This window comes from Haemaphysalis longicornis, unplaced genomic scaffold, assembly GCF_048455015.1.
Source record: "Haemaphysalis longicornis isolate Haplotype H1 unplaced genomic scaffold, Haemaphysalis longicornis Haplotype H1 scaffold_4, whole genome shotgun sequence".
Classification (NCBI taxonomy): Eukaryota; Metazoa; Arthropoda; class Arachnida; order Ixodida; family Ixodidae; genus Haemaphysalis; species Haemaphysalis longicornis.
In genome coordinates, this window is record NW_027526361.1 from 52,636,385 (window position 1) to 52,657,179 (window position 20,795).

Genomic DNA, 20,795 nt, shown 5'->3' on the forward strand with positions numbered 1-20,795 from the left:
TCGCAACGGCTGGCTTTTTTCGGATCGGCTCCGTGTTGGGAACTTTAGGCTTAGCATCGCGGTAGTTATTTTACCGCCGCTATCTCTAAAACTACGAATTACAATACATAGCACAATTTTTCACCACACTAACATCCACTTTCTCGCATCTGGAAGTTCTTTTCCGTGATCAGATACATGTCGAAGACCGGCGACAAACTGTTCCTGCCGTTGTCTGAGCCGGTTCGAGCTGCTTCCAGTGCCGTGCGGGCAGCCGCGCCGGCGTGTTTTCATGCACGGCCGACGTGCGCGCGGATCGTTTCCGAGTGCTAAAAATGCTTCATGATTGCCTACTTTATCCATTTTTTGGAGAACGATGCGCGTAATTTACAAATTTGGCGCGGCTTTTGTCGTAGTTGATCGGATGGGTGGGGAAATGAGCCGCTGCTAAAAGGCAGTCGCGCTGACTGCGAGAGCGACGAAAAGAACGCCAGCGCCTCTCTTGAGGGCAGCTTTGGGGCTCCCGCTATTTGAGGGCCTCCTCTGAACGCCAGGTGGTCTTTTTTTCGCTTCCGCTGATGCGCCGCCACTTGCGTCCGAACTGACTTGCGCGATTTTTAACACTGCGGGTGCGGCAACTGCGGTTAGCGTGACCGAACTGAGGTGGTGAGGTGGTCAAGCTCAGTTTGCGTTAACCATGGTTAGCGAGGTAACCGTATACTATAGTTTCGTCTGTCGTGTAACGCAGCAAACCGTGGTTCTGTCTAGCCGCGGTTTGCTTAACCGTGGTTAACTCTGCCCGTGTAACTATAGGGTATTAGTCAGTAAGTAAGTTACTTACTTAGTTAGTAAGTTAGTTATACCCTAGTTAGACGGCGGAAGTAACCGCAGTTAAGTTTAACCGTGGTTACTAAACTCTAACCGCGGTTATCGCACTGTTTTTTTTTTTTTTGGCTGTTATGCGCGAAATTCGAAGTGTGGTGACCGCGGTCACTTGGTTATGAGCGTAACAAAAATAAATTAACAGCGTTTTAACTTCACGATAAAAAACAAAAGAAAAACAGTGTAGACAAAAGGAAATATCGTTAAAACAGTCGCTTCAGACTCAAACGCAACGCACTCGCGCACGGCGAGATTTGGGAGAGGGGCTTCCCCCAACAGCTGGGAACCGGCTTGGTTTTCTCGGGTCTGCTCTGTATTGGGAACTTTAAGCTTAGCATCGCGGTGGATATTTGACCGCCGCTATCTCTACAACTGCGAATTACAATCAATAGCGCAATTTTTAAACACACTAACATACACTTTGTCGCGTGTGCAAGTTCTTTTCGGCGATCAGATTGATTTGGAAGAGCGGCGATAAGCTGTTGCTGCCGTGGTGTGAGCCGCTCGCAGTGCCGTGCGGGCAAGCGCGCCGGCTTGTTTGCCGGCACGGCCGACGCGTGCGCCGATCGTTTCCGAGTGCTGAAAACGTTTCATGATTGCGTACTTTATCCATTTTTTTGGCGAACGACGCGCGGAGTTTACAAATTTAGCACGGCTTTTGTCGTAGTTGATCAGGTGGATCGGGAAACGAGCCGCTGATGACGGGCAGTCGCTCTGAATTCGAGAGCGACGCAAAGAACGCAAGCGCCTCTTGGGGGCAGCTTTGGGGCGCCCCTATTTGAGAACCTTCGTCTCCTTCGAACGCCAGGTGATTTTTTTTTTTTTTGCGCCTCCGCTGATGCGCCGCCACTTGCGTCCGAACTGGCTTTTGCGATTTTGAGCACTGCGGCTTCGGGAACTGCGGTTAGCGTGACCGAACTGAGGTGGCCAAGCTCAGTTTGCGTTAACCATGGTTAGCGGGGTAACCGCAGTTTCGTCTGTCGTGTAACGCAGCAAACTGCGGTTTTGTCTAACTGCGGTTTGCTTAACCATGGTTAACTGTGCCCGTGTAACTATGGTATTAGTCAGTCAGTCCGTCAGTCAGTCAGCCAGCCAGCCAGTTCGTCGTAATAAGTTAGTCGCAACAGTTAGCCAGTTATACCCTAGTTACACGGGCACAGTTAACCACGGTTAAGCAAACCGTGGTTTCACAAAACCGAAGTTTGCTGCGTTACAAGTCAGGCGAAACTGCGGTTACCTTGCTAACCATGGTTACCCCGCTAACCAGCGGCTTTGACTATTTGACTTCACATTAAAGATGCTTCGCGTTCAACCATAGTCTTCGCTAGACAGAGGGGTGCAGGATTTTTAGGTCAAATTTTACACGTCCATGCACCCCTTCCCACTTCTGAGCTGTTTCGACCATGTCGGAATGACGCAATCGGATGGACATCGGCTTCATAACGCGAGGGGCCCAAGTTCGCTTGTAACCACGCAAAGCGCGTTTCTTTCTTTAACTTCACCCAGGATCATCATCGTCCTCAGAGAAAGTTGGCTTTCCTGCAGTGCGTTTTTGACGCGTCATACGCCATCAGTGAGACATAGAAATTTTTTTCGCTTGAAAAATTTTGAGGACACATCCTATATATCTTTAAGGAATTGTGCCTGTACATCCGACGTACCTTTTGCCCCATTGATAATATTCTAGTTTGGAGCTATTGCTATTGCATTGACTTTGGAACTATGTGTACTCTAGTTTGTGAACTGAAGTTGGAACCGTATTTATTTTTAGAACTCTTCCAAAGTCGTGGCGGCAATGCCAACTTTTGCGAGCTTCAAGAATGCCATGTACAGAGAGCAACGCCGTTACCAACCGGGGTTTCCTGCAAGTGCCGACGACGTAAAGCTAAGTCTGCTGTACCAGCAGACAGAAGACGGCCGTCCTTTCCTTGTGGTCAATGACAGCAGTGTTCAGGGTTCCCGAATCTTGGCATTTGCATCCCAAGAGGCTTTGCAACGTTTGTCGTCTGCAAAAATGGTATTTCTAGACGGCACATTTTTTTGTGGTGCCCCAGATTTTCGATCAACTACTGACAATTCATGTCATGTGCGATGTGAAACACTCGCCAGCAATTTACTTTTTGTTGTGCGGTAGATCCCGTGAGACCTACGTCCGGGCATTTGAGAGTTTGAGAAATGCGTTCGCTGCAGTAGGCATCACCTTCCCAAATCGGGACATTTTTTTAACGGGTTTTGAGCAGGCACTAATCGTAGGTGTGAGAACTGTGTTTCCAGGAGCCGCACATAGGGGTGCCATTTTCATTTCACTCAGCGAGTGCGGGCTGCAGTGCAGAGAGCCGGCCTCCAAACCGCGCACGGGCAGGATGATAGTCTTCGGTCGCTCATAAGAAAGATGGTAGCATTGTCGTTCCTTCCCGTTTCGGAAAGGAACGACATGACAGTTTTTGCGCCAAGAAGGTATATCCCTCGGGATTCCTGCTGTCATCACAGTGCTGGACTATTTTGATGCCACCTCGATGAACGGCCCGTTTTCCATTGACCAGTGGAACCACTATGGAAACCGAGGTCCGCGGACCAACAACCACATGGAGTCTTGGCACCGCAAGGTAAACGCAGTGTCGGGGAGAGCCCACTACAGCTTCATCGGCCTCATCAAAAGGCACGAGGCCGACAAGAGTAGCTTTGCAGCAGCTTGCAAATGGTGGTGCTGTGCGGGCCAGGGAGCACAAATGGATAAACAAGGACCGCAAGCTGGCAGAACTGGAGTCTCAGTTCTGAAATGGAGGTCTCATTTCAGTGTACGACTTCCTGAACAAAGCAAAAGCATTTTCAGGTTTATAACTTGTCCCTGTCTTAACCTGTGCAAAGTGTTTGAAATTGTAAATTAAATATTAAATTGGCCGTCACTTCAACAACACCGGACCGTAATTTGCCTAAAAAACGATGTTTTTCTATTATTTTTTTTTTACTTTTCTGAACCTGGTATTCCACGTGAAACACAGCTTTTTCCCCTCCGCACTATGTACCTTCCCGCACAGACAGCGACCGTGAGGTTGGAGAGGCTGCATGTAAATCCAGCACTTTCTCTAAGGCGTTTTTTGTTTGTTTTTCAAGACCATGCGTAAGTGAAATCGTTTGTCATCTTCTGTTTTCGAACATCGCTCTGGCCACGCATTTTTGTCTAGCTTTAAACTACTTGAATTAAACAGATATAGTCTTCTGTTTACGTTGTAAACGCTTTTTTTGCGTTCACATTAGTCAGGTATATGTGTATACATTCAAGGTATATGTATGTGTGTGCGTGTATGTACGTATATAGTATATGGTATGTGTACATGTATTGTGGTATATGTATATGTATAGGAGGCATGTACAGTCATGGACAAAGGAATGCGAACACAGAAAAGTATGATCCAGAACACACAAAATTGAAAAATAGTATTCGTGTAGGCCCAATAATGGCGAGCTATTTCTATGTGTGAAAAGGCAGAATTCAAAACTTTGTTATTGTAATTAAGCCACGCGTAAATTTGACTTGCATGAAAAAAAAAAATCGCCCTATTTGCGTGCTCTGTTCATATGTTTGTAATCGTGTTTTATTTGTCCATGAAGGTAGATATGTGCGCGTATGTAATATTCAACAGTTCTTTATTCTTTATTTTTTAAGAACTATGCCACTGTACGTTTTTTAAAGAATTTATCTCACACCACTAATGGCTTTTACAATTTTATAGTATTTTGTTTTGTTCGTTTCGCCATTACGTGTCTGCCTTGAGTTCTATCTTGTTGTAGGACACTGGTTGTGTTTTCAGTGTGTGTTTATGTATTCAACCCACAACTGTAATTCCGCGAGGCATTGTGGGTACCACAGTAGAAAAAGTGAAGCTGTTGTAGCATTTTCGCCTTTATCGTCTTGCTTATCACTCTCCAAAAAAATTATTTCACCGTGGTCTTTCTGACGCCCTTGACGAATAGGAAAAATCGGTAGCGTTAAGGCACAACAAAGTTTAAAATGTTTATATTAGGATTACGTCGAAAAATTTAAGGTACGCCTAATAATTGTTGTAGAAGTTATCAGAAATAACCCACACATTTGAACGAACTATTACGAACGCATGGAAGGGTATTATTGGTAGCATTATTGGAGCCATGCACCTGGATTCTGGGTGGCGTTTCGCAATACCTACTAAAAAAACCTAATTGGGGATCAGACTGTGGTCACACCTTGCTGTGGCATGTCAGACAGCCACATCACCCTGCTTAATTAAGGTGGAATTTGGAGCGCCATTGTGCAAGGCAGCATTTCAGCGAAGCTCTCGCGGGAACAAACTTGGCACAGTGGCACAACTTTCACCACCTTTCCGGATTATCTCCCTCTTCAGATTATAATAAAGGGTCCAGAAGGCTGTTTAACATGTCATAAACTTCAAAACACCCACTGGCACAATGAAGTACCCTTTTTTTTTAAATGCACTCTGCCAATTACATCCCCGCTCCCTCCCCAGCTCCAACTCCTAAGCCGCGTAACACCCTGCTTTTGAAAAACGATAATAGTTGGCGCGTTAGTGCATTTATTCGCTATAATAGGGCAAAAGGAGATAGTTTGCAAAACGAAATACTTGAAATCCACAAATAAAAAAGAGAAGAAAAGTTAAAAGTGAACTAACTAAATCAAAACTATATCATACACTGGTACCAAAAATGATAAAATCAAAAAGTCCAGAAAAGTGCTGCGGAAACACAAGTAAAAAACCGCAAAAAACCCTTTGAAAGAGTTTGTATTTGGCGGACTAACACATTTAATCGTAATAATAGCGGAAGTGTACATCAATGTCGAAAAGAAACAGATGAATACTATAAAAGATAAAATTGGTGTATAAAAATAAAGTAGCCCTATTTATCTGGATACACATGCCACATCTGGCTATAAAAATCGCAGTTATGAGAAGCGGCGAAAATTATAAACTTAGCTTTCCGTTTTATTGATTCTGTTTATTCCCGTCACTCTAGTGTACTCAATTTGCATAATAGGGTAAACCTTCAAAAACTTAAGCAGCGCAGGGTAATGTCCAGCCTAAATGATCTTTACTGCAGAAACTTAAAATTGTCGCGGGAATACTACCTCGAAGGGCCTTTCAGACGTTCAGCGAGAAGACGTCATAGTAAGACTATTAGGCAGCCAATCGGCTGAATTAGTATTCGTAAGTTCTCTTCGTTTCCTCGTGCAATTTCTTACTGGAATAAGTTGCCTTTTTTAAAGTGTCTCCTACGGACATCACTGATCTATAGATCTCTCGAACCCGAAGAGAAAGCTACGCTCCAAACAATGAGCATAAGAGCGGCTGATAAATAAATTTCAGCCACAAGTACTAACACCGACTGCAGAAAAATCAAATGCGTGCATTACTCAAGATGTTGGGTATCTTTCTAGCACACTTTCGCAGCTACAAATTTTGTGTCAAGAGGGCAGTATCGGCCTAAGGCAATCGGAAACTTTTATCGGCCGGAAATATCGGTCGATTCCGGAAAAATTGGTGCATACAAGTTTTTAGTGCATGACCCGTTGCCTGTAAGCACATTTTAGGGAACAGTTTCGAAGACGCTAACGCATATTTACAGAAATTCAAATGGGTTGGAACGATGCTGGTTCAAATGAGAAGGGCGGTTTGGGAGCGGCTTGTAACGTCAAGGGCGTTTTGGGAACGGGCTGAAACAGGAAACGCCCAAAAGGGAAGGCCGTTTCAGGAGCGGGCGCACACGGGACGGGTCAAGCGGGAAGGGCATTTCGGGAATGGGTTCAAACGGGACGGGGTCAAACGGGAATGGGTTCTTTCGGGCTACACCCTCGTTCGGAGCTGACGAAGGCTTTCAACTAGCGGGCGTCTCAAAGCTGCCCCCAAGAGGCGCTTGCGCTCTTTGCGTCGGTCTCGCAGTCAGCGCGACCGCCCGTGAGCAGCGGCTGGTTTCTCGTCCACACGATCAACTACGACAAATGCCGTGCTAAATTTGTAAATTCCGCGCGTCGTCTCCCCCCCCCCCTTCCCCCCAAAAAAGAAAAAAGAAAGAAGCAGGTACTCATGAAGCGTTTTCAAAAAGCTCTCAGAAACGATCCGCGCGCACGTCGGCCTTGCCTGCAAACACGCAGGCGCGCCTGCCTGCACGCACTGGAAGCGGCGCGAACCGGCCCAGACCACGGCAGCCACAGCTTGTCACCGGTCTTCGAAATCAATCTGATAACGGAGTAAAAAAAGTTGTGCTAAGGATTGTAATTCGCAGTTGTAGAAATTGCGGTGGTGAAACATCCACCGCGATGCTAAGCCTTGAAGTTCCCAACGCCCAGAGGACGTGAGAAAACCAAGCCGATTGCGAGCTGTTGGCGAAGATCCTCTCTCGCTGCGCGCGAGTGCGTCGCGTTTGGGTCTGATACCTTATCAGTTAAAGACGCGTTTGAGCTATTCTTTAATGGTAAATTATTTTGAAATTTCTATTTTTTTCTGGTGTCATACTCCTGGTTTTATAAATAAATTTTGTGTTTACTGGAAGATTGATGCCAATGTAAAATAATGAAGAATTGTATTGGTCTGTCTTGTATTTGTATGTAGGTGTGTGTACTTGTTACACTTCTGACTCGCGGTCATCGGGATACATGGGAATTTTAGCATGCATGCCAAGTTGATTTACCTTTGTATACGTATGTTTCTGATATATCTGTGCGTAACTATGTATTTATGCGACGTTGAAAAACTGACAAGACATTCTTTTGTCTATGGTTGACAACAAAATGCTCTTGTATGTACTGTGCTTAATGTTGTCCATGATACAGGAGGCAGGGGCCTCGTCAAGCTGCCGTTGGGCGGCTTTTTCTCCCGCCTCCTCATGTACCAAAAAACGCGAAATAAATGAAAACTTGAAATGAAATGAATGATATCAACTGTCTGAAAGATATTTCCTTTTGTTACACTGGTTCTGTTTTGTTTTTTATCGTGAGGTTAAAAGTTTGTTTATTTATTTTTGTTACGCTCACAACCAAGTGACCTCTGTCGACACATTTGGAATTTCGCGTGTAACAGCCAGATCCACAGTTTGCGATAGCACGGTTAAAGTTTAGTAATCACGGTTAAACGTAACTGCTCTTACTTCCACGGTGTAACTAGGGTATTAGTTGGTTAGTTAGTTGGTTAGTTAGTAGTTCACTCATTAGCTCTCTGTCACTAAACTTTTGTGAACCTTTTAGAGTGGAACCCCGTTAATACGTCTTTCACCGGACGGGGAAGACAAAGCGCAACAGCTGGGAAAACGTAAGAGTGAGGAAAGCCGCAAACATGGGCTGGCGTCTAACTGGTGTCTTTAAATCACCGCCTATCTAGAGCTCCATTATTGCCATCACGTCTGTGTTAAGGTATTAACTCTGTGCTGCCATCGTGCATACATATTTTAGTGGATTTGTGAAGTGTGTGTGTGGCTTAGTGAGGTGCTGCCCGCCGGGCTGCCGTTCGGGATTGCTTCGGCAGCGGCAAAGTCCATGCCGCGCCATTTCTTCAAGGCGCCGTAGGATCCTGGCGGATTGAAGGCGTGGGAAAGCGCGGTTCCGCGGGAAAACTTCAAGATTACGTCACAAACTTACGGCTGTGACATTCATTGTGAGCCTTGAGGCATCGTCAACTCTTGCGAACACATTGTGAACGGTCAAAATAAGGATTCCACGAGGAAGGGGACCCTGAGGGAAAGTGCGGTGCCCCGTATACCCCCTGACATACCTGAGCACCTGTCGAAACAAATATCTCAAAGTCATGCATAAAACCACCCAAAGCGGGTGTTGCGTCCTGCCAAAATAATGGGCCTTTGTGTGACAAAACTGGCGCAAGTGACGGTATAGGTGGTGTAGAAAGCACCGAGAGTAGCAAGGAAGGAACAGCAGGCGATGCGCAGGGACCGATCTCAACTAAGACCCCTAAATCTCAACGCTACCTGCAGCGCCACGCCTGGTCGCCGGCAGCACTAGCCCGCGCCGCGGTTGGAAGGCCGCGCTCTTTGCCAACTGACCTAACCTAAAAATGCAGCACGGCATTATTACGACCGTGCGGAGGCGCTAACATCCCGCACTTCCGGCGTTGCGATTGTAAGCACAGTGATGATGGCGATAGCACTTTCGACGGATGGTCATCAAGTGACGGCCTCTCCAACTCGCTTGCGGCTTCTTGTAGCGAGTTCAGTAACAAAGCCTGGCCAAGATTCATCAAAATCCAAAATGGCGGTGCCCAACCGGCTTCGGAGTGTCAGATTAAGACGCATCATACGGGAACAGGCCACAGTTGCGACGTTACAGCGGGGTTCGCAATACATTATATCCTATGGGCGCTATGCCAGGAGCGATGACAAACAACGTAACATCTAGGAAAACGCAACAGTGAGGAACCTAACAGCGGGGTCCTACTGTATTTTGTTCTTGTTAACCTTCTGTGAACCTTTTCTTCACAGATGCCTCGATTTACACGGTGCTGTGCGTCTCCCTCCCTCTCTCTCTCTCTCTCTCTCTCTCTCTCTCTCTCTCTCTCTCTCTCTCTCTCTCTCTCTCTCTCTCTCTCTCTCTCTCTCTCTCTCTCTCTCTCTCTCTCTCTCTCTCTCTCTAACCTTTTGTGAACCTTTGATTTTGTTCTTGTGAACCTTTCCAGAACCTTTTGTTCATACCATCAAGTTGTTGATATCAAAATGAAAAACCTCGCGGAAAACCTCCATTTGAGTTGGGGTAGTTCTGACTGTATCGCTCAGTGAAAGTTGTCTATTTTAAGGATAAGAAATGTTCAAGAATGTGTAACAATTCAGCAAATGCACGACTATCAAATGAAGATTACCATATCCTCTCAGGAGTCTGTGCAAATGATCGCAATATTCCTTACGCAATCACAACGGGCATGCGTGGGTTTACGGTGAGGCGCCTGCTAATGAGGCTGCGATCTCAAGGGCGGTGTCGCCGACCCTCGAATGGCATTTTGCAGTCAAAAAACGCTGTTTCGACTGGCAAAGCATGGGCTGAGCGTATGGACCCTACGGGCAAAAAGGAGTATAAAAAGGCACTGCTGCCACGGGAACGTCACTTGTTCGCCCACTTCGGAAGGCTCAAGACAAACGCCATGAAGACCGTGGTGAGGAAACAACTTGTGGAGTGTTTAGCGCAAAACCGACGGATTACTTTTGTTATGTTTTTAATTGTTTGATAAACCCTTCCTTGGTGGTGCTGAGAGTATGTTGTCCCTATTACACTATATTAATTGCAGAGATATTATTACTCTACAAAGAATTCAAGAGTAGGAGAGCGATACAGTCTATTTTTGGCATTTTATTCAAACCATCGGTAGCTAATAATTCCACGGGGTTATGATGGATGTGAAGAAAATATCTTAATTTGGTGTACGAAAAATTAACGCGAATACTGAAGTTCTTGGTAGTGAACGTTTTGTGGTTGATCGGACGAGCTGTTTACGACAGAAATTGTGATTTACATGTAGCGCCGTGTCGTTGGCAGACTGACAAAGGTTGCCGAATAGTGAAGCGAGAGCATTCGTCAACGTCTATCGAGTTTGCGGCTGTCAATACGCTTATCAATTGTTTTTTACGCAAGAAATGTGTGAAACCACGTCCCCAACCGAAACAAATAAATAAATCAGTGCTTTGCATGGTACCACATAACAGAGATGTGATGGTGAATACCGACGCGGTCCTCTATCATGCGGAACTGTTTCGGTACATTGTTATTGAACGAGGATTTAAGTATCAAGCAACAGGCCGGACTTAGTGTGATGCTATTAAGGCGTTTTTGCAGATAAACCTTTACTAATTAAGGCTAATTAAAATGCAGGAAGCCGTTGCAAAGCAGCACCAGGTTTTTACCTGCGCTATATTATCCCACTTAACGTTGATTGCGAACTAGTTATTCGTGTAGACACATGGCGAGAAGAATACGATTCTGTGTGAGGTACCAGGCGAAGCAACGTGTGCCACGGGTGTTCCGCACAAACACCATGTTGATGCAAATGCTGTAGCAACTCGCAAGTCGCGAAGAAAGTCTAGGGTGTACCTGAGCAGTGACACGAGTAGGCTTCCTTTGAAACGCCGCCGTTCAAATTTACCCACCATGGCGGCATTGTGCGGTCGCGGGGGCCTACACGAGAAGTGAATACGCGTGCAGGGATGAGGCCATATTGGAGCTTGGTTTCTCATCCTCTACCTAGGCTCCTGACCACGAGCACGCGCCCTTTCCATCAAAAGCGACAAACACAGAAGTAGTGGCTTCGACGGTTGTTTTGCTCCCTAAACATGACATTCTTCAATACACGATTAGGAAAGCTCTTTATGTCCATGCGAGTAGTTCTGCGGAAGCTGCACTAAGTCGGATACACTAAACGGAAATACCACAGGAATCCACGACAAAGGGCAGTAAGAACCCTATCCGAGGGCAAATAGCAATACGTACTGCCGTGCGGAGCAGGCTTGCTCGCTGACTGTTGCGTTGTTTACCCAATAATGACTTGAAAACACTTTTTCTTCAAATACCTGAATTTTGTTGGGTACTGGCTTTGCCACGAGCAGGCAGAGAAGGAAAGGAGAGGAATCATTCGCAGTTCCGTGGGCTACGTTTGTTGCATTTGCGGTAGATTCCTTTGATTTCATTAAGCAAAAAACAAAGCAAATGCATTTGACCTAGAAATATTACGTATTTCTTTGCTGGTGTTCTTTAAATTCACGTAGTTGTTTTATAAAGTTCAATCTTCAAGACTTGTGTCTAGAAACACCGCTATGAAGAGATGTCGATGTTACGTTAAGGGCAAGCAATTTGTTAAAAAACTAAACCACGCACGTAAGTCTGGAATTTTTTTGATACGGGAGAAACGTATCTTGTTTCCGTGTTTGTTACTGGAGGCTTATAACCCAAATTCTAACGAAGTCCCTGGTTTCTTTCACGTGGATACAATTCAGCCCTTTAGGGTCTTTTCACCCTATTAAGCCAGCCGCCAAGTCAAGCCCGAATCTATTTCTCTCTGTGGCGTGGCCATATACTGCTAATATTCGTGACAAAGACAATGTATCCCTTTTAACAGCTGTGCCTCGCTGTTCTCGCTGTGGCCTTCGCTGCCGCTGCCGCCGGCGGCTTTGGCGGACTCGGCTATGGTGGCGGTTTTGGTCGTGGCATCGGCTACGGTGGCTTCGGTGGTCTCGGAGGCTTCGGCTACGGCGGCCTCGGTCACGGTCTCGGAGGCTTCGGCTACGGCGGCCTCGGTCACGGCTTCGGCCTTGGCGGCTACGGCGGCAGCTACGGGGGCAGCTACGCCGGAAGCTACGTCGGAAACTACGGTGGCCATTACGGCGGCGGCCACCTCGGAGGTTTCTACGGCTGAACCAACGTTTGCCTAGGATAACAAATTGTGTACGTCTCCTTGGGCTCTTTTTTTTGTATCTGTTTACAAATTCGCTTGCTCTCCTCCGCGTTAGCACAACCTTTACAGGTCGGTAGAACTACAACAATCCGTGCAGTCCAATCCTGTTACGTCAGTGTCCCCTTTATATTTCTGATGTCAGCCCTCGTTACGGAGGCTCTTGTATCTTCAAGCTATGTAATGCCAAGCTTATCTAATCGAATGCACGTCTGCATATGTTTTATTGGTAATTCGTTGACTCATATGTTTAAAAACTAAAAAAACCTAATTGGTGGGTGTAAAGCGCTTCTCTGATGGCATATTTTGCACGCAACAATTTTAAATTCCGAAAGCGCACTGTGTCTAAAATCGACAAAAAGGCATACGTGAATATCAAATCGACTCCCCAGGTAAAAAAAGCCCAAATATTAAAAAAACACAGTACCGATTCTAAGAGTTATATAATTACGCATACGTACATTCCCCGTTTCAGGATTGCGTAACAAATTTAAGTAAGACAAGAATAAGTGAGCGAACAATACCAACATACAAAATAATTACGCCCGGCACATTTATGTGGAATCAACCAACGATGTGGGTCAGGCCACTTAAAAGAGCTTTTATTAACCCACTTTCTGTTCAAAAAATCTATTCGGACATCTGAGGCCAGCGCCTGGCGCAATAGCCAGACTTGCTCAGCGCAAAAGCAGTTAGCAGGACATATTATGTCGTTTTATAAGTACAAACTCCGGCAACAAAGAAACACGCTGTCAACGAAGGCTGGAGTTTCAGAAATCTATTGGCACCACATCGTTTAGAACAGGCGAGCACCGTCCTCGTCACAATCCTCGTCACAACACGCACAATGTTGATAGTCAAGAAAGGCCAATATCATGTCGTCTTATTTAAAGGTACCTAATATCGACTTCAGTTGTGCAGTGTCTACTTGGGACGGAAGACTTACGAAAGTGAGTTCACTATACCATTTTAATAGTTTTCGTTTATTATTCTCTTTTTCAGAGCCTTTTTTAAAGAAGACACGTTCAAGTCTCTCGTGAAGAAAAGTGACACCGGTTGGTTTTATATTTGGAAACGAAGCAAAAATAAATTTGTTCACAATGAGATACTAAACATCAGCCTGAAAAGCTTCGTGATTCCACCGTCCGTAATATTTTATCTCTCCCTTCCTTATGGTTACGATCGCGAAAGAAAAATTAATCTGTCACCAACACAAAGAGGCCCAGCAGTCGTACCGAAACTGATTTTTAAGACTGATACTGAGCCTTTGAAGTGTGTCCTACTTCAATAAATGGTCACAGAACGCTTAAGCAGCCAGTAATCTTACTGTAGCCTAATTTAAGCTTAAGCGCACTTGTTTCCTCAGGAATTTTATGTAAGTATCCATGTACAGGCGAACAGTTGATCCCGGCAGGTGAACTTGAAGCCAATGTGAGGGGCTCCCCAAGAGTTGCATCGGGGTTTGATAGCATAACGAGGAAAGGACTTCAAACGCTTTATATAATTTTTAGTCTAATAAAATGAACATGCGAAAAATTGAGGAAACATATAACATCGTCATTTACACATGTGTGAGACATACATTCACAAAATAATCGTACAAGGGAAATTCCAATAGCTCTGTGCGCTTCAATAGAACCCTTTAAACAGACAAAAGTAGTAGTGCTACGACTCGTTGTTACAACCTTGGCCTTCCAGTTAATCCTACCTTAAGGCTCAGTGCTATAAATAAACTGGTGGTGGCTTTGACTTCCCACCACCATTTATATTCATTGTTCTTAAATCAAGTCATGCTTAGATCATACACCAATTCAAGTCACCGTTTAGATTACTACGTTCCACACGGACCGAACTACCACATAAAGCATTGGGATGTAAAATTTTCTTTCCTTGTTTCCATGCCTGATCACGTGTTCTGAAGTGGCTACCTAAAGACACCAGCAAGCTATAGACGTCGCCTGGCCCAAGAGTTAGGCTATCATCTGTCATGCGGTGAACTGCATTGTTTGTTTTTACGTCCCAAAAGGTCATTTTTACAACAGATAAAACAGGCCCTAGTACAAACATTGCTGCATGAAACATATCGGAATCGTGCGCTTACGAATTTTATTTTGTTTTATGGATCCTTAAAGGAGGTATTGATGCAGGACACGGAAAAAATACAAGAAAATGAATGAATTATGAATTCGGAAGCGCTTTTATACTTCTGAAAATCAATCGACTACAAATAGGTATGGATATCTTGTTTTCAGGAAGCTTTAACAGGGTGGCTGAGATGTACATAGCAACAGTTACATTTCTCAAAAAGGAACCATGTAACTGTATTTTATAGTGAATAATTCAACGGGAAATGATTTGTGATTCAAGTGACTTTGTAACTATTGTATTCGGGAACAACACTGTCTGTTTTTGTAGTGCTTACGTATCGTGCTTAAGATGTGTGTATTACTCATTACCTTCCAGTTATTGCGTTTTGCACCTGCCGCCCCTCCATCTGCCCACAAATAAACTACTGTTGACATTTGTCAAAATGTCACGAAATTTTCGAATGGATACACTTCATGAAATCAGGCACACTTCACAAAATAGCCATTTATTTGCTTAAAAGTGGCCTAGCAAAAGTGCTATCAATGCTGAGTTTGCACTGAATCTTTGGGTACAACTTGTGAAGCTAAATAATGATCGAAAACGGCCTCTTCACGGTGTGCACGAATACCTCTCTCCCGGGCGGGTCGTATTTCCTTCTGTGTAGTTATTATACTTTTTGTTGATCACTCAGTCCCCGACTAGAACAATCAGTCCGTTATTTGCGGCATTAAAATGGGCTAATAATACATCACTCTGCAACGTGTGGCGCTGCAAAGACAGGTAATCATCAGAGACAGTGGTTATTATACAAACCCTTTTTGAGATGCATCCAGTTTCAGGTAAAATGGTAACCTAGCCCTCGTTTTGTCCAAATATTATATGAGAAGTATACATGCTTTATTGCCCTTTTAGTTTGAAATGAAGCACAGCTTTTCCGCGGCTTTTACCTTGCGGTACTTGCAAAATTTTGTTATCAGTGCCGGGCGCGTTTCAGGCTAAAAACGATGGCGGTTCGCCTCACAAAAAATTCCGGAGCCATCTCCACTAACGTGAACATTGGGGAGGGGCGAAGCATGTAGTGTGTAACAGTATTCTTGGCGCCTTTGCGTTTATGTCCATGGAGATAAAACCGTTAGGGGTGAATGTATAATGCTTTGCTCAGAAAGTCTTGTCTTTAAAAATGTTCTATCTCGAGCGTTGTAAGACTTATGTCCCGATGTGTTCTTTCAGTATGCTTTTTTGTCCACGGAGATGAAACGCTCTATCGCAAGTAGTTGAAAAATGAGTTGCCCATTGTTATAGTAGCGCGACTACATGAAACGAAGACGACGACGACAGGAGATGCCGACAACCTGAGCCACTAAGGGGATTTGCCCCTAAAATTTTGGGTCATAGAATATGTGTCTGTTTACCGGGGTATTGATCTAAATAGCGTCGGAGGGGGTATATACTTGGTTATACGTAATGTGATAGGCAGCACAAGTGCCAGTGGTGTTTAAAGCAGCACGTAATGCATTCTGTAAGGCAGTGTACGTCTGCAACCGATGTGTCTTACGTTTATGTGTTCGTCTCTCTAAATTTGAAATCATATGCTCAGGCTGTCTACAAGCGGGACACTAGGATGGGTTCAGTTCCTTAGTTTTCTCCTTACCCTGGTCCTGAAATTCTTCTAAGTGCACTTTACTGTACCTTTAAAGTACATCCACACGACGCAGTATAGTATGCACTCTGAAATAACGGTGCTAGGGAGAAATCTGTAGAATTATACGCGAAACTACTTGATTAAGAATATCCTCACTTATCAGAATGCTGAGAATAGTTCGACGTCTCTCCACTTCTTGAGGACAGCTTTTTGCCAATCTTGTCAGGTACGTGTCGAAAAGAACCGTCTCAGTCTCTGGAGGGCACATATTAAATGTCTTTAAGATACGGCCGCGGTTTTCTTAGCTCATTGCAATGGAATTCATTGGCAACAGCGAAAAACGTGAATGGCATGCTACTTCCTTTTACTTCAATGGCTGGCCGCAGCCTCAGTCGTTCCTTGGTAGGTACTTGGGCTTCGGAAATATCCGAATAGTACGTCACGGTTACGTCAGGTTGCTCAATTATTCAATAACATTCGACGGGCGTGACAGTCACCTTTAATCAGGAGCAGTAACCCTTGCTGCTTTCCCGAGGGCTAAATGGCGAATGTGTGACTTTGGTGACGTAAGAAAGGAGGACACTATTTAAGGGGCTGCAATCCGAACGTGGCAACACAGTGTTCTGAAACAGAAAAATCATGAAGTCTTTGGTGAGTGACTTCTCGTTTTTAGGTCATACCAATACACGCAGTAGTCGTCAAGTGAAGCTCAAGTGGCAAGGGAATCAAAATGCAAAGCAGGAAGTGTGCACATTTTTTATCCACTGGCTTGAAAGTTTCTTTTTTTGTTAGATGGCAGCAATTGGTTTAAATTGTGGACTTTTCCAGAATTGCTCGGCAAGTTAATTCAACGTCCAACTTTACCTTATAAAACGGTTTTTTTTGGCGGGCTGCGCAAATTAACTTTCGTTGTGCGCACCGTGTACAATACGCAGAAAATGTGCACTTCGAAAACTTTGGGGTATTCGGGGAATATTTCAACACAGCAATGATATTACCTCATTGCACTCGTTTTTATTCATCGCAAACTTATACGCATGGAAATGCAGGAAAAAATTACATCAAACGCGTTTAATGTTTCTTTATGGTATATCTATCCCAATTATAAAAGCGTCACGAGCAGGAGTTCTTCCTCTTTAAAAGTATGCCCAATTTTGCGGAGAAAAAACTCTAGGTTCCGAATTTTAGTTTGTATTTTAAAGCTCGATGCTTCTTCATGAGAGATTTCATTGCAGAAAAATATTTCGCCTTGAAAATACTAGATTACCGTGTATCAATATTTGCCAGTTCGCTAGTTTTGATGACACACTGCCTCAAAGGGGAATTACAGCGCCGTACCGGGTAAGAAGCGGCGCCGTGTACCGCTTCCACAAAGGGAGTCACTGCAGCCATTTCTACACCACTCATCCGGAAAAGCCTCTGGGAGGCGGGTCGGCCGACATAGGGGAAACTCCGACCCGCGCGCAGACCCGAGTTTTCGCCTAGACAGGTTCACACAGATCTGACAGGTTAACACCTGCTCATGTTATCTGTGGCCGTGATGTCCGTGCAGCTCTGCAGCTCACGAGCGACCGGTCGTCTCCCATTGATCGCCCTCAGGGAGGCCCTCGTGTATCTAACCGGTTGCACGACGGAACGGACTGCGTAGACCATGTGGTTCAAGGTTAAAGCAAGTCTTGTCCCGTCTTCCTTAGCTCGCCATCTGCGTGTTCGGCATGGTCCTGTGCATGGCCAACGCCATCCTGCTCAAGGGCCTGGCATTGGGTGCCCTTGGCCTGGGCGCCGGAGCTCTCCTGGGTGCCGGTCTGGCCCATGGGCTGCACGGTGGCTTCGGATACGGTGGCTATGGTCACTACGGTGCACCTTACCCTGCCGCATTCCACGGCGGATACGGAGGACACTACCATGGATACTACCAGGGAAGCTACAGCGGCTACCATGGAGGCTATGGTGGCTTCGGCCCAGGCTTTGGCCCAGGCTTCGGCTTCGGTTTTCACGGATGAGCCCGCTCGGCGAAAACAACGATGTGTGAGTGCTCGACAAGCAGCTGTACAAGTGCTGGCGAAGGACGCAGCGCGAAGTAGTCGACGTCTCGAAGTAAAATTTTTTTCGACGTGGTATCTTTAATGTAGAAAACAAATATTTTGAAAATGATTTACAGTGTGCAAAGGAACCGGAGAAACTACGCTTAAATCTAAATTTAATTACGGGTTCTGTCTTCGCCAAAAACATTTCTCTAGCTTCAAATGTGCTGCGGTACGAAAATGAAACTCAGCGACAGCAGAGCCTTGGTCAAATAGTGAGTGAACATTAAATATTTCAAATGATATCGGCTTCACCCTGGAACCAAGGGCATCATGAATGACATTCAAAGTATCACTCGTGCGTCGGGTTGAGTTGATTTTGAATGTGCTTGGCACGCCCCTGAAGGACGGGTATTTCCTATCTTAGTAATTCACACAAGGCAGCCTTTGATATGAAAACTGACGCACGGGTTTCTACTGGTTTCGCATGCAACCAGTGAGCTGGCCTTCTTCTTAGCTCTTTTTATACGCTGTTAGCTCACCATCATGCTGTGGTGGCCGACGTCTGCTGCCGTAATCCTCAGCCCTTGTCCACTGGAAAGAAGAAACCCGGATTAGCGCAGCTCTTGATATCCTGTACGGGCAAATAAGTCGTACGGCTCAATACTTCGGCTAGTCGATAATGCATTTCCCTTACGCAACCCGCTAAACGGGATTTTACACTGCTTAATTCTACTGGTTGGAGGCACCTGGGCAGGAGAAGGGAGTCAATTTTTGACTGAACTCGCAAGTTTACGCCATGCGAAACGAACGCACCGTGAACAAAAAGAGAAAAAAAGTTCTTAGCGCATCTAATTTCGTTTCACCATAATATACAGCCAAAGCAGCCAAAAACAGAACATAAAACAGAATGCCAAACCTATTAGCGTAGAGTAAGCCAGTTGAATGCGATGAGAATACCGCGTAGATTATGTGCGTTTCTGATATTGAAAGGCATGTTTGTTGCGCTGCACTTTCCTTGTTGGATAACAAAGTGAGCTGAAGTGCGTCGCTTCCTTACTCTGCGCACGTAGGTTTTGCGAGCAGGTATCCAGTTACACAACTTTCAGCTATTATACCCAGACCTTAAACCCAAGAAAAAAGTAGGCCAGAGCCGGTATGAAGCCGCTTATGTTAACTTTCAGGTGAACGTTTTACCTTGGCCTAATTTTTCAATCGAGAAAATTAGCCTCGCCTCACCCTAGCCCCAGCGCGTATACAATAGGCTTGCCGTATTTTACAGACTCGGATTAATTTCGACATTGGTTCGAATAATTACATTTTTCAAAAAAGCTACTCTTTACCACCGAAATCGGGGTTACGTCAGCAATCCTGAATTAATTTCATACGTGACAGCATGAAAGTATAGCTAGGAGACAGTATAGGCGAAAACGGTAGTATAGCAATCGGGGGGGGGGGGGGGGGGGTCTGTTCGAGTTTTTTAAATGTTCTTCAATGTTTCAATGTCGGTTGGTAATAATTCTTGCTCGATAAAATATATAAAACATGTACGTTTATTACCTATGAGAAAACGGTGTCCTCATTTCGTAAACCCTGAGTAAGATTTGTTTTCCACTAATCCCACGCATTTGTTTTCTGACTATATAAAATTTCGCTATTTGGTTTCATGTTACAACTCAAGCTGCTAGATATCCATACTATATTCGAGAAAGAAATCAGAGAACAATAACGCCTAATAAAATATGTTGGTATGGTTTTTATGTATTCCTTTTTTACTGCATTTTTTAAAGCGAGCAATAGGCTGATAACTTGGGGAGTTTAGAGTAAATGTTCATGATGGTAAGTACCGAGGTCTTTTCTTCAAATGCTAATGACAGTTCTTTTACATTTTCAGGTCACAAAGGGAAGAATGACCTGCGACCGTGTCAAGGCTTCTTCAGACGCAAAAAATGCACGCACTCAAGTACAAATCACAACGTTGGGAATAAACATTGTATATATGGCTACAAACGTCCATATGAGTGAAGTATTACGAATTTTTTCAAGGTGATTCTATGGTTTACGTACCAGTATATTTGCTGCACATGACTTAAAGATACCCGTATGTCTTTTCTACCTTTACACAATGCACCGCCATGAGAAAAAAAAACGTATCTTCCCCTGGAGCTCATATCTCTACACTTTCTGCAGTTGCAAAATTTTCTGCTACAAATGTTGAGGAAATTTTGTTGTATATATGAAACTATGGTCCCGAATTTAAGGAACATCTTTTTTTTTTTTCATCCACACATTCGCAGTACGTTTGTCAATCAATTAGAGCATAAGCTATTGTATTGTGCATCCATTCACCAATAAGATGCCGCTTAACATTTCCAATTACGAGACCTCTTACCGAGAGGCCGCAATTTTAAAGCACGACGAGTGTCGTCCCGGTTCCAAACAATGCTCCTACGCTGTGCAAGTAAAAAAAAAGAAATCTCCTCACATCATAAAAACAGCCTTTAATCTTCCCCTTGGGGCTCATATCTCTACACTACCTACAGTTGAAAAATTTTTCTGCTGCAAATATTGAGGAAATTTTGTTGTATATATGAAACCATGTCCCTAATTTAAGGAACAACTTTTTTTTTCATCCACACATTCACAGTACGCTTGTCAATCAATTAGAGCATAAGCTATTGTATTGTGAATCCATTCATCAATAAGATGCCGGTTAATTTTTTTAAGTACGAGACGCCTCACCGAGAGGCC

The 20,795-nt window shown here is 44.6% G+C and overlaps 2 protein-coding genes and 1 pseudogene across 2 annotated transcripts; all 3 read left to right on the forward strand.

The window, feature by feature from the left end:
- Positions 1-676: 676 nt before the first annotated feature.
- Positions 677-3,702, forward strand: LOC144179749 (uncharacterized; annotated as a pseudogene).
- Positions 3,703-9,929: 6,227 nt separating this feature from the next.
- Positions 9,930-12,292, forward strand: LOC144180344 (uncharacterized). Its single transcript, XM_077708711.1, has 2 exons — positions 9,930-10,004; positions 11,958-12,292. The coding sequence occupies exons 1-2, from the start codon at positions 9,993-9,995 to the stop codon at positions 12,252-12,254; spliced, it is 309 nt and encodes a 102-aa protein (XP_077564837.1). The 5' UTR covers positions 9,930-9,992; the 3' UTR covers positions 12,255-12,292.
- Positions 12,293-16,651: 4,359 nt separating this feature from the next.
- LOC144180345 (uncharacterized) lies at positions 16,652-20,058 on the forward strand. Its single transcript, XM_077708712.1, has 3 exons — positions 16,652-16,671; positions 17,715-18,048; positions 19,939-20,058. The coding sequence occupies exons 1-2, from the start codon at positions 16,660-16,662 to the stop codon at positions 18,021-18,023; spliced, it is 321 nt and encodes a 106-aa protein (XP_077564838.1). The 5' UTR covers positions 16,652-16,659; the 3' UTR covers positions 18,024-18,048; positions 19,939-20,058.
- Positions 20,059-20,795: the final 737 nt, after the last annotated feature.